Source organism: Boleophthalmus pectinirostris, unplaced genomic scaffold (assembly GCF_026225935.1).
Source record: "Boleophthalmus pectinirostris isolate CB_2022bp ecotype Guang Dong unplaced genomic scaffold, ASM2622593v1 HiC_scaffold_4, whole genome shotgun sequence".
Lineage (NCBI taxonomy): Eukaryota > Metazoa > Chordata > Actinopteri > Gobiiformes > Gobiidae > Boleophthalmus > Boleophthalmus pectinirostris.
The window spans coordinates 11,148,719-11,165,384 of record NW_026571353.1 but is presented as its reverse complement, the minus strand read 5'-3'; the positions used below and the strand labels follow the sequence as shown (position 1 = coordinate 11,165,384).

Genomic DNA, 16,666 nt, shown 5'->3' with positions numbered 1-16,666 from the left:
GACAAATTTAGCTGGGATGCCTTTAAATTGGTGTTTGTGGGGATGAATCTGACCAGGTTTTTCAAGGCCTGGGGTTGGCCAATGGAGGACGCCACTGAGACAAGACACTCCAACCTGCCAGCCTGGACCGACCATCCCATGACCAAATATAACTGAACAACACAGTAATTTTGAATCTATAGGCATTTAACGGCTAACTGGTATATTAAGCTTTTCTCAAATCCCATAGGAAGAAGGGCAACAACGTCTTTCCCCTTGATTCACCAAACATTCTCTTTATTCCGGCTTTAAATCCTCAATCTCGGGAATCATTGACAACACTGAATACTGAAATTGAGCGGAGGCACTAGGTGGTGCCAGCCTGTCTAATTTAACAGTAAATTATTCTGTTTTATGATCTATGTTATAATATTGTTTACACGTCAAAAACATACCAGGAGTTGTTTTGTTTCATTCACACATGTTTAACACACAAATCCTGCATATTTAATCTGAGTTCTTCTCTCAAACAAAAACATCTTTTTTATAATACAGGAAGTGCTCCACTGTGTTTTTATACTCCATACACTTAACTAGACCCTTCACTAGAATCATGTGAATAACTGGAATTGCTAATCTCAACTGAACTAAAGGTAAAAGGTTGCTGTCAACTTCCAGAGTACCACAACATGACATCATAAGGTGGAACAGAGTATTTTGAGTTTTTGAGATGTAGACAGACTAATAATAATAATAATAATAATAATAATAATAATAATAATAATAAAAATAATGTATTAGTCAAACATGTGTGAATGAAACAATACACAACCCTGGGTATGTTTTTGATGAGGTGACATTATAACGTAGCTTAACACTCACAAGAGTCAAATTTGTGTAATATTTGCAATCCCGACTTCTAATTAGGGGTTGGGACTTGAGTTAAGGTAATACTTTCATAGCTAATAAGCCTGAGTCATTCTAAATATAGTAATTGTTTATTATGAATATTATGAAGTCTTTGTTCATACTTACATTAACCCTATAACTACAATCATTCAGTAATGTACTATTTTATTCATTTACCTTGAAGTGCCTTTATCACATGCTCATTAGTTTTTAAAATTACTATAATAAATAATTTTAACACTCAATTTTACCTTTGTCTTGATTAAGAAGCAGGGCAGAAGCAGTGTTTTGGGTAAAGCAACACATTTTACACAACTACTTTCACCAAGACAGTAACAGTAACAATTTATACATTGTTCATACATGCATCATGAATTTTGGACTTTCAAGTCTTTTGAACCATATCGCATTTGTTTCTGGTTCTGATATTGACATATTTTAGTTATGGAATTTGGACATCATAATTGTGTGGTTGTTGGATGTCCTAACAGCAGAAAATGGGCTTCAGAATTTGCGAACTCCATAAATGCAAAAGGGAATCAGATCTGTGTGACTGCAAACCTCTGTGTTTCCCTTTCCAACGAAATTGAAAAATAGAGAAAGGCGAAGGCGATGGGCAGTATTGATATACAGGAAGGACCAAAAAGGAAACCTTTGGCTGCCTAAGAATCATCCTGAATTTGCTAGTTGCTAGACCAGTTTGTTTGCAGGCACCTGGGTGTATCCTGGTTTTGAACATTTGAACAAAAGCGAGGTGCAGTGCTGCAAAAACACCGGTGCGTGACTGGGGTGTGGCTAAACAAATAACTTCTCCTTTAGTATTATTCGGTCAGTGATTCCTGGTCTAAAATCATTGCTGCCATGTGAGGCTGTCTCTATAGCAACTCCAGGTACGTATATAACTTCAAAATACTACTACTAATATTCTATTGTGTATATGCCTAAACTACATTGCAAAAAATATTTCAAGATTATTTATAATTAATTCAACGCAGAGTATTCATCTTAATTTTAGTGCTGTTTTCTTCAGTTGTTTAATGGTGTTTCAGACTTATTCCAATACGTAACTATCCATTCCCCTTATTTTGTCACTTACACCAATGTATTTTTTGAGTCGAAATTGCCATTAAACTGATTAAATACTCCACCATGCATCTAATTTATAGTCTCAACTCAAAGCTTCATAATCTAAATTCAAGTCATTTTAAGTGAGGTTAAATCTTTTGCAGTGTGGGAAGTATTTTTACTGCAAAATAAAATATAATGTTTATTTTACTCAAAGCGAGTAAATGGAATTGCTAAAATGTATAGTACAACACTGCTTATAAAGTATGCTACTTCTTAAAATGGTACTAGTATTGCTACTTTCTCTGCTACTTCTGTTACAACAACTACTACTAAAGCTTCAACTACTACTACTGCTATTACTACTACATCTACTACTATTACTACTACAACTACTGCTATTACTACTACAACAGCTACAACTTCTACTACTACAGCTACAACTACTACAACAACTACTACTCCTACTACTACTACTACTACTGCTATTACTACTACATCTACTGCTATTACTACTACATGTACTACTATTACTACTACAACTACTGCTTTTACTACTACTGCTATTACTATTACATCTACAACTGTTACTACTATAACTACTGCTATCACTACTACAACAGCTACAACTACTACTAATACAGCTACAACTACTACAACAACAACTACTACTACTGCTATTACTACTACATTTACTACTATTGCTACTACAACTACTGCTATTACTACTACATCTACTACTATTAGTACTACAACTACTGCTATTACTACTACAACAGCTACAACAACAACTACTACTACTCCTATTACTACTACATCTACAATTGTTATTACTACAACTACTGCTATTACTACTACATCTACTATTACTACTACAACTACTGCTATTACTGATACATCTCCTACTGTTACTACTACAACTACTACTACTACTACTACTACTACAACTATGACAACTACTGCTATTACTACTACATCTACTACTGTTACTACTACAACTACTGCTATTACTACTACATCTACAACTGTTACTACTACAACTACTGCTATTACTACTACATCTACAACTGTTACTACTACAACTACTGCTATCACTACTACAACAGCTACAACTTCTACTACTACTACAGCTACTACTACTACTACCACTAGAGCCAGGGCAATCTAATTCATGTATATTAGAGTGGGCCCATGTGAGGCTTCTTGCTCCGGGCCCCCAAATTTCTGTTGACAGCCCTGACTAGAGCTACAACTACTACAACAACTAGGCCTACTGCTACTATTGCTGTACTATCTTTACACTTTTAATAATGTTTATATAAAATTGTATATTTCTCGTCTTTTCAGATCGTGCAGTGAACCACCCACCTCTGTGACCCTCCAGTTTAGCATCTTGTAGTACACACTATAAGTCATTATGCCTTCCTCACATTCACAATCCGATCTGGAAAAAGCCTACGTCTCCATAATGAGAGGAATAAAACAGCTGGATTTCCGTGGTTCCAATGTCCCGTGTGACCTGGTTTTAACTGGAGACCATGCGTTTCCGTTGGCGATGAACAGTCACGGTCAAGTACTTCTAGCAGCTTCTATGTACGGTTCAGGTCGCATTGTTGTCCTAGGGCACGAAAGTTTTTTGGGTACGCAGCCAGCTTTGGTTGAGAATGCTATAAATTGGCTGAACCAGGGGAAATCACAACCTGTTGGTGTTCATGTGTATTCCAAAGACGTTGCAGAAAAGCTCAATTCTAAATTCCAGTTTCAAGTGATGAATGATTTTAGCAATGGTCAGGGCATTGGGGTGTATGTAACGGATGCGTACAGCGTAGAGGGGAAAGCCAAAGACATTATAGAGTTTATGAAATGTGGAGGAGGGGTGCTGATCGCGGGGCAGGGCTGGTCATGGGCATCGCAACACCCCAGAGACAACACGCTGCTGCAGTTTTCGGGGAATAAAGTGTCCGGAGTGACTGGAGTCTACTTCTCCAAACACACAGCAGACGCAGAGATCATGCCGGTCTATCCCCAGATCCCTGCCTCTTGGATGTCTGTTGTGTAAGTTCTTAGGATTCCATTGTTATATGTGTGTATGTGCGTATGTGTGTGTGTGTGTATGGGGCACAATGGCCAAATGCACTCAAAATATATTGAAATTTACAACAAAAATTGCCCAAGTCAGCTAAATAAGTAGACATACATTTGCAGACAGTGTAACTTTTCTAGTGAAGGGTCTGACATCAGCAGGTCTCCAAGAGATGCTATTGCTTTTCCTGTTATGTTCCACAGTATGGCATTAAAATAAATGTAAATAAACTAGTTTTTAAACAAAATATTAAAAATTACTTTGAAAAACATGCATTCTTACTGAGAGGGCTTGCCTCTCCACTGATCTCAATAGTAACTCAGATTGATGTCAGATTGATGTCATATATCGCATATGGCAGACCTTCTAACAAAAGATTTACATTGTGCGTCTTTAAAATCATAAATACTGAATATTAAACAAATTGCAAAAATAAAGTCTAAAGTCTGGACTCTATACTTACATCTGCCTTCAGGTGTTGTTCTCCGTTGTCTTCTTCAGACTTAACCTGACAACTAATCTATTTTATGAAATGTAAGATTTAAGAAAAATAAATATTACATTCCATATATTTTGTTTTGTATGCTTCAGAATTGGGAGGGATTTTGAGGACGACCTGGACTTCTTGCTCCAGGGCATCTCAGAGTTTGACCTGATGAATGGCGTGGTGGCGTCTGAGATTCTGATCCATGGATCTCTGGCCTTCCCCATCGGGACCACCCCAGATGGACGAGCTTTTCTGGCCGGAGCCTACTATGGACAGGGGAGAGTGGTGGTGATCTCACATGAAGGACTGATGAAAAGAGAGGTAGAGAAGTGCAAAATTATAATTATGGCTGTACAATTAATTACATTTGTTCATTATGAATTAAAGGTGCACTATGTAACTTCTAAGGTGGAGGTTCCACTCCTTGCTTATCTCCATGGAGATGTAATTTCTTTGCTTGGAATGCTCCACAGTAAGGCATTAAACATATCCCTCTTGCGTTTGTTCAATTGCAAAATTCAAAAAAAATTCCTCAAAAACATGAATTCTTACCATTCTATTGTGATTACAAAGTTTATTTCCATACTGTAGAATAATCAAGTAATATCTCCATGGAGACAAGCAGGTGGCGGACCTTCCAGCAGAAAACTTACACAGTGCACCTTTACATCCATGTTAATCCAAAAACATCTCATAATATTAAACTTGTGTATAAAGCTGTGTTTAAAGGAAATAAATAATATTTTCAGTTTCTGATAACATAATATCAGTTGATATTGGCTATATAGATTTAGCAGATATTTCAAGCTAAAGTATCGACATCGGTATTGGAACAAAAAAAGCTGGATTGATGCATCCCTAGTTATAGTATTACATTTTTTAAAAGATAATAATTCTCCACTTGTCTGCAAAACATCTTCAATAAAAAAAATAAAAATTAATTGTTTATCGCTATGGCAACAGTCCTAATCTCTTATCATTTTGAAACCCAGGGATCGGTCCTTGTTGATTTGTCTCATTAAATACATGTTTTACTTGTGTATTACTTGCCAAAATTCTAAATGAACTATAAACTACATTACTATATTGTTTTGGGACAGACTCTTGCCCCCTTCTTCACCAATGCCCTGCACTGGCTGGACGAGGGCAGGCAGGGTGTCATCGGAGTTGTGCCAGAGCTGAACGAGGCGTACGAAGTCTTCAAGAAATTTGGCCTTAACTGTGAGAAGACCAAGCTTCGTAAGGACCTGAGTGTGTATGTGTGCACGACCTACAAGGAAGACGAGGTGCAGCAGATCCATGAGTTTGTGGCTGAGGGAGGAGGCCTGCTACTGGGAGGACACGCATGGCACTGGGCCCATAGTCACAAAGACAAGAATTATATGACTGAGTTTGCAGGTATGTATGTTGGACCATAACTTTTAAATCAGTATGGCTTTGTCTGGTTACTGGCAGAACTGGAAAAACCAAAACACGTGTAAGGAGCTAATTGAGTCGTGTTCTTACATGGAGATTAATAGGATTAGTTCAAGATTGCAGACAAATCAGATACCTGTGTCAAAATTTTCCACACCACAATAAAAACAACAACTTGCAATTATAGACTTGTTTCTATTGTTACTAACTCGACAGACCTTGTCAAGCTGGTTTAAGAAAGGGGTACCACAATGAAAATGTATTATTTATGGAAGAGAAAAGAATTTTCAACAGTAAATAATACTAGTACTTTCTAGATCAACCTGATGCAGGAGACCCTCTCAAGATGTTTGAGGAGAGAGGCACCACAATGAAAATTCATTCTTTAGAAAATAGAATAGGATTTTCAACATTAAATAGCTGTGCTTTCTAAATCAACCTGAAGCAGTAATGATGTTTTAGGAGAGGAGGACCTAGAGGAAGGATCTGTGCAGACTTTAGATATATTAACAGGAAACCCCAAAGATAGCACAATGGGTACATAACACACATGGGATGATGTCAAGATGGACCCTCCACCAAAAAAGTAAAAATATAGTAAAAGTTTCTTTTTAATCAGGCTTTTTATGTCACATTATATTAATATTACTTATTCATTGAGAAAGTTTGATTTCATAAAACCTGGTAAGACAAATAGAGGACTGCTGATCTTTTGAAACAGTGGTTCACAAACATTTCACACCAAATGCCACCAGATCTAAACTAGGTCTACACCAGGCCTAAACCAGGTGTGAACAAGGTCTAAACTATGACTACATAATTGCTATACTAGCTTTAAAAGGCCTATATTACGCAATTTTATGATCTATGTTATAATGTTGTTTCCTCATCACTCTTTCTAATTAGATGCAAAGAGTACAGGGCAGACTTTTAACCAGCTACTTATAAAACATAACTGTACTGAGGAAAGACATATTTTGATAAGAAATGTTTAATTTAATCGAGGCCTTTAAGATTTCTCTGTTGTTTGTCTTGATATAATCCATAATAATTCTTCACACAATAATCAAAACACTAAAATATATTGTGACATTGCTAATTAATTTCGCACTTGCTTTTGTATTCATTGTAAATTTGGTTTATTTTTCTATGCGATATAATTAATAATTAAACAATATACATATATATTCTTGGTTGACACATTACAGTAGACACAATATTTATGTGTTTTTGTTTGTTTTTTTAAATCACTTTTTTCCACCACTCCAACTTAATAAAAAATATTCATAATAAATATAAGTAAACAAAAGCAAAACTATAATAATAATACTAATTAAATGAAATTGAATTCATAAAAAAAAATATATATATATGTATATATATATATATATTTTTTTTTTGTATGTGATGTACTATGTTCCATTGTAGGAAACAAGATCTTGAACAAAATGGGCATGACTCTGTTGGAGAAGTACATTACAGATGGGGCCTATAAGCCTCCAGTTCCCAGCCAGGCCATCAAAAACACGTACCACTTCAGACACGTCCTGCATAAGTTTGCTGGTCATGTGACTAAAGGCGAGCAGCTGGCTAAACACGAAGAAGAGTGGCTGACCAAACTGAGCCAAGACTGCACTACCTACTTACGACTGGACTCAAGCAACAACAACTACAAGCAGATCCTCAGCACCTTCACAGAGTTGATTAAAACATGTGGAATGCCACAGGTACGTTTAATGGTTCTAAAGAACAGACCTGAAGTTGTGTTTTGTTTCAATTACACATGTTTGAGTAACTGTTTATTATTAGACTACATATATACTGTACATACTATATACATCTACATTATATACGTCAGAAGCTTGAAATGCTCTGTTCCACCTTGTGATGTCACATAGTGGTAGTTTTCAAGTTAACAGTTACCTTTTACCTTTTGTTGAGTAAAGATAGGCATTTCCAGCGCTGACATTATTAGTATGGAGTTTAAAAACACAGTGGAGTACTTCCTGTATTTCCACATGACATCACAAGGTGGTGTTTTCCAAGTTCAACTTTAAAGATTCCCAAGTGAAAATTGACTAAATTGTTTTCGGAGGAAAGTCTCTGATTCTAACAAGCCCCTAAGATCTCAGCTGCGTAAGTAGAGCTGTTGTTGGAGGTTTGGGGATCCCATTAACAAATTCATATGGTTGTTATGGCATTGGGCAAAACACTACTCCTAAGTACACTTTATTTCTTCTGTGAAATTGACTATGCACCATATTTTTTTAGATTAACTTAAGGCATGTCTGGCTACTTACATTTCTTACAAATTTTTCCTTTTTTTTCACAGTAATTATTATGATGTCCTCTCTGCTATTTGCACTACAATCAATGATAATTAGCAAGTCAGAACATTTCTTCTCGTTATATAACTTGCACCACCTCATTTTAATATTGTTTTTATTGTAGGCGTGTGAGAGCTGCCCTGTGAAAACTCCCAAAGACAAGTTTTTGTTGCATGTTGGCACAGAGGTGTATAAGGTCTGCCCAAACAAAGAAGAACTTTTGCCCTATCTCATCAGAAACAACCCTCTGCTACCGGTCATTTACAACCACAGGATCAACGTAAACGTAGACACCGCAGGTACAAGTATATACAGTTATGATATGAATGCAGACTGTTAAAGGGTTCATGTGACGCTATTTTCTGATCTATGTTATAATTTTGTTTCCTCATCAAAAGCAGACCTGGAGTTTTGTTTTATTTCATTCACACATGTTTAACACATAAACCCTGCATACCTGCAACCCTCATGTGGTAATACAGGAAGTGCACCACTATGTCTTTAAACTGCATTTTAATTCACTAGGATCACTTGGACAATCACAGCCCTTGAATTGCCAAACTCTGCAGAACAAAAGGTAAAAAGTAGATGTCAACTTGAAAACTACCACTTCATGATATCACAAGGTAGAACAGAGCATTTTGAGCTTTGGAGATGTAGACAGACTAAAAATAAAGGGTACTCAAAGATGCATAAATGAAACAAAACACAACTCTAGGTATGTTTTTAAAGGAGGTAAGAACTTTTTTTTTCTGTACTGAATCAAGTCTGTTTTGGATAACATTTCTATCAGATGGAGAGGAGTGGGTGAGCACTGGCCTATATCTGTCTCCTGGGATGAAAACCTACATTTCCATACCAGCAAGCATTGTCGACAAGGGCTGGAAGGTACAGTATACTAAAGAACATATAGTTATCATGTAATCATACTAGTTACATTAGTTATGAACAGCTATTTTCCATACATTTGCAGGTGCAGATTGGATGCCAAACAGACAGTCTTGTGAATGCTGCAGAGTTGAAGAGAGCTCCATGTGTCTGTGAGAGGTTCCCAGTCACTTCAGAGATGATGCAGGTGCATAACCTTTGGGGCGGGCTCATTTACCTGGTGGCTCCACCTAAAACTCAGGTGCAAGGAGCGGAGGTCGTAGTTCAAATGGCCGTACCTGCTCCATACTACAAATCAGGTGAGTGTAATCATGGTTATATTTTTATGGTCCTTTCTTGAGTCCAGTTGTAGTAGTTGTTCACACCAGGATCACCTTGTACCATTTAAATCAACTGACCGTAAATCAGAATAAAAAATAAGAATAAGAAAACAACTTGGATAATGCTACAGATTTATAAACAGTAATATTAAACTATAGCAAACTTCAAGGTGAAGTATGTAACTTTTCTGATCGAGTGTCTGCCACCTTCTAGTCTCTATGGAAATGTTATTGCTTTGCCTAGAATGTTCTATAGTATGTCATCAAACTTGTCTAACTTATATTTATACAATTGCTGTTGTTTTTATAGTTGAAAATACTTTGAAAAATACAGTGAGCAGGTTCACGTCTGCACTGATCTGACTAACGTAAATTGCCTCGTTGTCTTGTAGGAGACATTACTGAAACATGAAACATACTGTGAAACCTTTTAGGTAAAGTGATATCATCTCCAGACCTTCCACCATAAAAATTACATAGTGTACTTTAAAAAAAAAAAGTTGTATAAATAAAACATATGCATAATTATCAGATGTGTTCATATCCAATCCTCACAGTCACATTCTACAGTTTAAACTGACAGTTGTATCACATGCAGTCTGGTACTCAGTCAGATCAAATACTCTGTTATGTTGATATTTTTTAAATTAAATTCAGTTAGAACTATTGAATACATTTTACATAATGCGAGTGTTGGCCCTTATTTACAGTATGGTTGCTAGGTAGTTATGGAAATAACTTTTGTACACTGCCAGTCAATCTTTTTTATTATGTTTACTACTTTTTGCATTTTATATACATACAGAAGACATAAAAAATACAAAGAAGTATGGAATTAAGTAACTAATATCAAGTAACGTTTTAAAAATATTTTATAACCAAGTCCTTAAACTAGTCACCCTTTACTTTGTCAAAAAATATATATATTAATTTAACTTCTTTATTTACTAAATAATTACATATATTTTGCTTAATATATTTGATGTTTTCCATATGTATCTAAAATGTAGAAATTAGTAGGAAAAAAATATATATAGAAGAAAAAAAACACTGGATGAGAGAGTGAGTGGTAGTGTATATATACCGTGTCATATTAAGTGCCCATGTCCAACCAGTATAACTATAAAGTATTGAAACGATTTAAACAGGAAAAACTTGGCAAGCTTGTAGTACAATCTTAAATATACTCATGTAAAGTGCATAGTAATGAAGAGCAGTTTAAGGACCCTCTTTTTGTCCCCCAGGAGTGACGTCCCTGTTAGACTGGCAGCTGCTTCGTATGGCGCCCTCTCCCTGGGCAGAGCTGGAGTTTGAGAACATCATCCTGGCTGTGCCCTCTGAGGTGGTGCGGAACCTGGAGCGCCCTGATGAGCTGGCAGCTCTCTGGGACAGGATCATGAGGGGCATTGCAGACCTTGCTGCTATCCCACCCAAGTTTAAAAGGAAGGAGCGGTTTGTCTGTGATGTGCAGATCTCACATGGTAGTTTTTGTTTTTTTAGATTTATATTATTTTCTGATATGACCTGCTACAATTATTATTAACTAATTACCAATATCTCATTCTCAACCAGTAAATAAATCAAAATAGAAGCAATACCTATTATGAATGACACACAAATTTGAACCAAAAACTCATTTAACTCATTTGAATACTTATACTGTGTCCAAAGGTCTTATCAAATTGTATTCTGTATGTTTTTCATTCAGGCTGGATGCATGCGGGCTACCCCATCATGACTTTCAGCGAACCTGCTAAAACTATCGTCAATGCTCAACACATAAAAACCAAACCTATTTGGGGCTTCATCCATGAACTGGGCCACAACCAGCAGAGAGCATGCTGGGAATTCCCTCATCACACGACTGAGTGCACATGCAACCTGTGGTCTCTGTATGTGCACGAGACTGTGCTAGGATTCCCAAGAGAAGAGGTATTTCATGTTTGTATCAGGACTCTGTATTTATAACAAAGAAGAGGCTCAACCATAGACTGATGGTGGACTAAAGGCTGTTATACGCTACAGGAGAATTTGCCAGATTTAGGCTGCGATTTGCTTCTCTCCGAGTTCAGGGAGGCATGACCTGATGTGATTTTGAAGCAGATGAGCTCCTTGTGTGAGCGTGTTCTTTATGTCCGAGGTGTGTGTGTGACTCTAAGCTGCTCTGTTAAATGGTAACCACCAAACATCAACAACGCTACGGTAACAGCCAATAAAACAGAGCGTTAGAGGCAGAAGAACAGGTGACAGTTATTTTAATTCCATACATCTTACTTATACAGACTAGTTATGTAACGAAATTGGAGCTGAGTTCAGTGTTAGGAATAGGAATTTATTTATGGACAAAATAATAAAATAAAAACACCAGGATCACGTAGAGCAGATTAATACAAACATTTTACGACCAAAATTACCACGGGGTGACTTTTTTCAATTGGTCAATTGAAGCTGGAGTTGGCGAAGTGCATCCATGCTCACTTCTTAGTTTTGAAAGGAATAACTAAATAGAAATTAGAAATTATGTCTAATAATCTTGTGTCTAAAAGTCTGACAAAGATCAACATGTTTGACCATCCCTTTGTGCCTCAATAGATTGTTTAAAGGTCTTATATTATGTAAAAAATGTTTGAGTAATCCTTTATTTTTAGTCTGTCTGCTTCTCCAAAGCTCATTTTTCAATTAATATCTACCTTGTACTTTTAGTTCAGTAGAGATTGGCAGTTCCAGGGCTCAAATGATCCAAATGATCCTCGTGAAGGTGTACAGACATTAGGCATATAGGTTTTAAGAATGTTGTGATGTGAGCCCAACCCATGTATTTATTAGTATTGCAATGTTCAGAGAAATGCTCATCTTAAATGGGAAACAGCCATCATCCTTCCTTCTGTGAACCAGGAATGAGTCACCTCAGCACCAAGCAGCCTCATCCTACTGACTTCCTTCCTTCCCAAAATATTCCAAGTTTTTATAAAAACCTTTGTAGAATTTTAACTGACTTTGAATATCTATAACTTATTATAACATGCTTTAATGCTTTGTCTGGAATGTTTCACAGTATGGCATTAAACCTTTCTATCTTTATGGAGACCAAACCAGATCAACTTACAGGTCAGATCTGTGGAGAGGCAACCCCGCTCACAGTCAGAATGCCTGTTGTTCTATGTAATTTTTGAGCTATATACCTGTAACTGAACAAATTTAAGGTAGAGCTTTTGATGTCATACTGTGGAACATTCCAGGCAGAGCAGTGACATCTCCATAGAAGCAAGCAGTTGACAGACCCCCAACCAAAAAGTGACACAGTTGAAAATTATTTAGAACCCAATATAACCATCTTTGAATGACGCCAGAGGCCTTTTGACATATGATGAAACAGATCATTCTTCAGTCAAAAGGTGCAAGGCAAATAGATATACATTTGAACAGATATTTGAACAGAACATATGTATTCTTCTGATCTCTGACAGTGTGAGCCAGCCATGCAGATGGAGAAGCGTCGTAATCGGATAAAGGAGTATGTGAAAAGTGGTCGAGACCTCGCGCAGTGGAACACTTTTGTGGCTTTTGAGACTTATGTCCAGGTTTGCCTATCATTTTACACAAGGATAAATATAATTCCCTTAATTTAATCTTTATGTTTCTGTTAGCAAGTAAAGCATTCACCATTTACTCACCAGTTGTTTTATTTAGAGTGATTCGTCCATGTTTGAGTCATTTTTAATCACTTCATTTCAAATCACCATATTGCTGATCAATTCCTGTTTTTACTAGCCAGGCTGGTGCCACCTAGTGCCTTCGCTCAATTTCATTTCTCTACAGTGAATAGGTCAGGAATCGGAATACACTAGAACCCCGGCAGTTGTAGACTGTGCACCGGCCAGTCAGAGAAGAGCTGTGAAGCCTTGACTGGGTCCCTTTTGTGGTACAACACAATAGTAAACAAAGCGGTTGAGATTGATGTAGACGAAGACATACATTCTGTGTTGTGTGCAACCATTCCTGAGATCGAGGATTTAAAGTTGGAACAAAGAGAATGTTTGGTGAATTTTATCAAGGGGAAAGACGTTATTGCCCTTCTTCCTGCGGGATTTGAGAAAAGCTTGATATACCAGCTAGCCCTGTTAGCGGCGCATTACATCCGTCACGACCAAATAGCAGCGACTGGTTAAATATAAAAGTACCCGCCTACCGTCGAGTGAACGAATCCAAATGCTGCGAAGTCACGTTTTCCACGAAGTGAAACCAGGCTATGTTTTTACTGCCACCGACATATGCTCTGTACAGCTCTATATTTACTTCACTCTCCAGTTTTATTTTGATAAAACAAAATAGTCCATTACTCGATGGCATGATCAGAGTTGCCATCTCTTTGTTGTGATGACATTTATAGTGACGTCAACTCCCACTGAGCATCCCGTATTACAATTTAAAAACACAGTGGAGCACCTGCATTACAACATGGAATCACAAGGTGTTACCATGTTTTTCAGGGCTTGTGTGTTAGTCCAGGTATGTTTTTGATGAGGAAATACAAAATAGTGCAGTATGGGCCCTTTAATTCTCTAATCACTCACATAAAAATATATGTCATATATTGTTGATTGATTGTTGTTATAAATCTACCACTAATAATTTACCTACTGATTATTTTCATTGTACAACTTATAATAACATATGATAATTGCACTTAATCTTTGCATTTCTCTTTTTCCAGCTTGTAGAGAGGTTTGGCTGGGAATCCATTAAAAAGGTATTCGCTGCCTACCACACAATGACCAATGTGCCCAACAACAACAAAGACAAGATGAACCTGTATTGTGTGACCTTCTCTGAGATTGTGGGCATGAATCTGAGCGGGTTTTTCAAGGCCTGGGGTTGGCCAATAGAGGGCGCCACTGAGCAGAAACTCTCCAGATTGCCAGCCTGGACCGACCACCCCATGACCCAGTACAAGTGATAGTTGTTGAAAACTTTGTAAAACTGGTGTTGGGTTTGAAATCTACAGACAAATTTCACATGATAGATAATAAGACATGATAAGAAATGGTATAAAAATGTTGCATGGTCTAGTTTGTTTTTCCGGCACTATGTAACTTTTCTAGTGGAGGATTTGCTATTTTGTACCAAGAAGATTTCACAGTATGGCATTAAATTTATGCACTAGTGTATCTCCATGAAGACACGCAGAATCTGTGGACTGTACAATATTTTTTGAGGTATTTTTGAACACGAAAAACACCCATAATGCTATAAATCCAGGTAAAGCAATAACATACGGAGAAAAACAGTGCCCCTCACCAGAAAAATTACATAGTGCACCTTTATTTAAAACAACTGTTAACTGTTGGAAACAAAATAAAAAACAAAAAAAAAAAAAAACAAGGTTGCTGTACCAATCAAACGTTGCTTGGTTAGGGGACTGAACTGTTATTTTTTGTCATCAACATTCTTATAATAAAAAGAACATAGAATATAATATAGTAGCTTTAAAGTAAGTAGAAAATTACACCAAGTGCTCCTCACTCATAGTCCATGGAGATTTAAGCCACATCATTTCATTCTTGGTTGGGGAGGGCATCAGAGTAACTATAATGGTGCACCGTGGACAATGCCTAATTAGTCACATCAAACACTCACCCATACACAATACAATACAAACAATACACACAACCACTGTGTTGAGATGGACTGAGAGTGTAGTTTAATGCTACAGCTAATGCATGACAGACTCAAAAGTTTTCTTTCCAAGAGCATAACAACAGCGTGGGAATGTGCCTTATGCTCCTGTACTCTAATATGGGAGTTTTTTTAGGCCTACTATATCAGTTACCATCACTACAAATCTACTTAACTGGTGGACTTAGGCCTGTCAGTATTAGATCAACTTATTACTCAGTAAATGATAGTGTGTATACTCAGGTGACCAGATTTTCAAAAATAAAAATCTGGGACATCCCTGTTTTTGTTGGTAGTTGGTAACAATAAAATTGTGAAACAAGTGCATAAAAAAGATTGTTATGCAGAGACCATTCGTGACTAACATGTGAGCCAGTATAGTCACATTTTCTGTTTTGGTCATTTTTAAGCAGCGTTTATATTTATAATATTTTACCTAAACTCTCTTTACTGTTGGAAGGTATCAAATTGATCAAAAATAGGGACACCTGGGACATTTCTTGTATAAAACTGAGGCAAAACAATGGTTTTGGATGAATCTGCTGGGACAGGAGATACAGGGCTCAAAACTGGGACTGTAAATAAAATGTGTTTCCCCAGTTTCTCACCTTCCACGTTGGTTGGTCTCTCTCACCCTCATCCAGCTCGGGTGACTGCAGATGTGAATGCAGCACTGAGAGCAATCCCTACCACAAGGTATAAGCAAAGTTAATGAAACACAGCCATTTTACTCATCAAAACAGTGAAAAACAGTGAACTGTTAAATGTGCCTGGTAATCCATGTATATCTAGTAATGTGTTATGATTTTGATTACTATTAAGGGACTAATATATTTACATGACCAGGTCTTTTTATTCCGTTATATTTTTATTTTTTATTTTACAGAGTCCCAATCGGTTTCTGCCCACTAGGTTTTATGATCTGTACTTTTCATATAGTCTCAGCAGAGTTCTGTTGACTATGTAAACAATTATTTTGCAGTTGGATTTCACAGACTTTGTTAAGAGAATTATGTTTATAGAATTTAAACTTACATGGAGATAGATGTAACATCTCCATGGAGACAAACAATATGTTAACACAAGACATGTGAAATGTTCAAACATGAACATGAAGGTTCAGATGAGATACATCACGTGTTTAGGCTAAACAGGAGCTAAAGTCTAAGTGATGTGTCTTCTGAATTTCTTTATTTTTTTCTCACTGTGTGTTAAAATAAAAGGCCCATGTTCAGCAGTTCAGCTTTTTGTCATGACCAATATTATTCTAATATCTGACTGTACAGCTCAGCTGTAACAAGCTGTAAATTTGAAATGTGTATTTGTACTATAGACTGTTGTTAGAGCAGAAACTGTCAGATCTGCACAGTGCACAGGCAGAAGAGGAACATACTGAAGAGCACAATGCGCAGAGAGGTTTAGGGCAGTCTCTAAGGTTAGGCAACAGAATGAATTTGGATACATAAATACAGTAGATTGTGGTTTATTAGAAATATTTTGAAAATAAATTAAAGTT

At 36.8% G+C, this 16,666-nt stretch overlaps 1 protein-coding gene across 1 annotated transcript; it reads left to right on the top strand.

The window, feature by feature from the left end:
* The first annotated feature begins 1,712 nt into the window (after positions 1–1,712).
* Positions 1,713–16,387, top strand: LOC110163370 (TRPM8 channel-associated factor homolog). Its single transcript, XM_020928318.2, has 12 exons — positions 1,713–1,778; positions 3,301–4,008; positions 4,628–4,844; positions 5,624–5,921; positions 7,368–7,666; positions 8,391–8,565; positions 9,060–9,154; positions 9,240–9,453; positions 10,719–10,955; positions 11,183–11,406; positions 12,942–13,055; positions 14,189–16,387. Exons 2-12 carry the CDS (start codon positions 3,371–3,373, stop codon positions 14,429–14,431), a joined length of 2,754 nt encoding a protein of 917 aa, XP_020783977.2. The 5' UTR covers positions 1,713–1,778; positions 3,301–3,370; the 3' UTR covers positions 14,432–16,387.
* The last annotated feature ends 279 nt before the right edge of the window (positions 16,388–16,666 follow it).

What these genes read in the sequence shown, in the direction of transcription:
- LOC110163370 (XM_020928318.2), top strand. Translation starts at nt 3,371, where the DNA reads ATGCCTTCCTCACATTCACAATCCGATCTGGAAAAAGCCTACGTCTCC. An exon ending in AAGGACTGATGAAAAGAGAG is followed by an intron (nt 4,845 to 5,623) that starts GTAGAGAAGTGC and finishes GTTTTGGGACAG; the next exon opens with ACTCTTGCCCCCTTCTTCAC. An exon ending in TGATGTGCAGATCTCACATG is followed by an intron (nt 10,956 to 11,182) that starts GTAGTTTTTGTT and finishes TTTTTCATTCAG; the next exon opens with GCTGGATGCATGCGGGCTAC.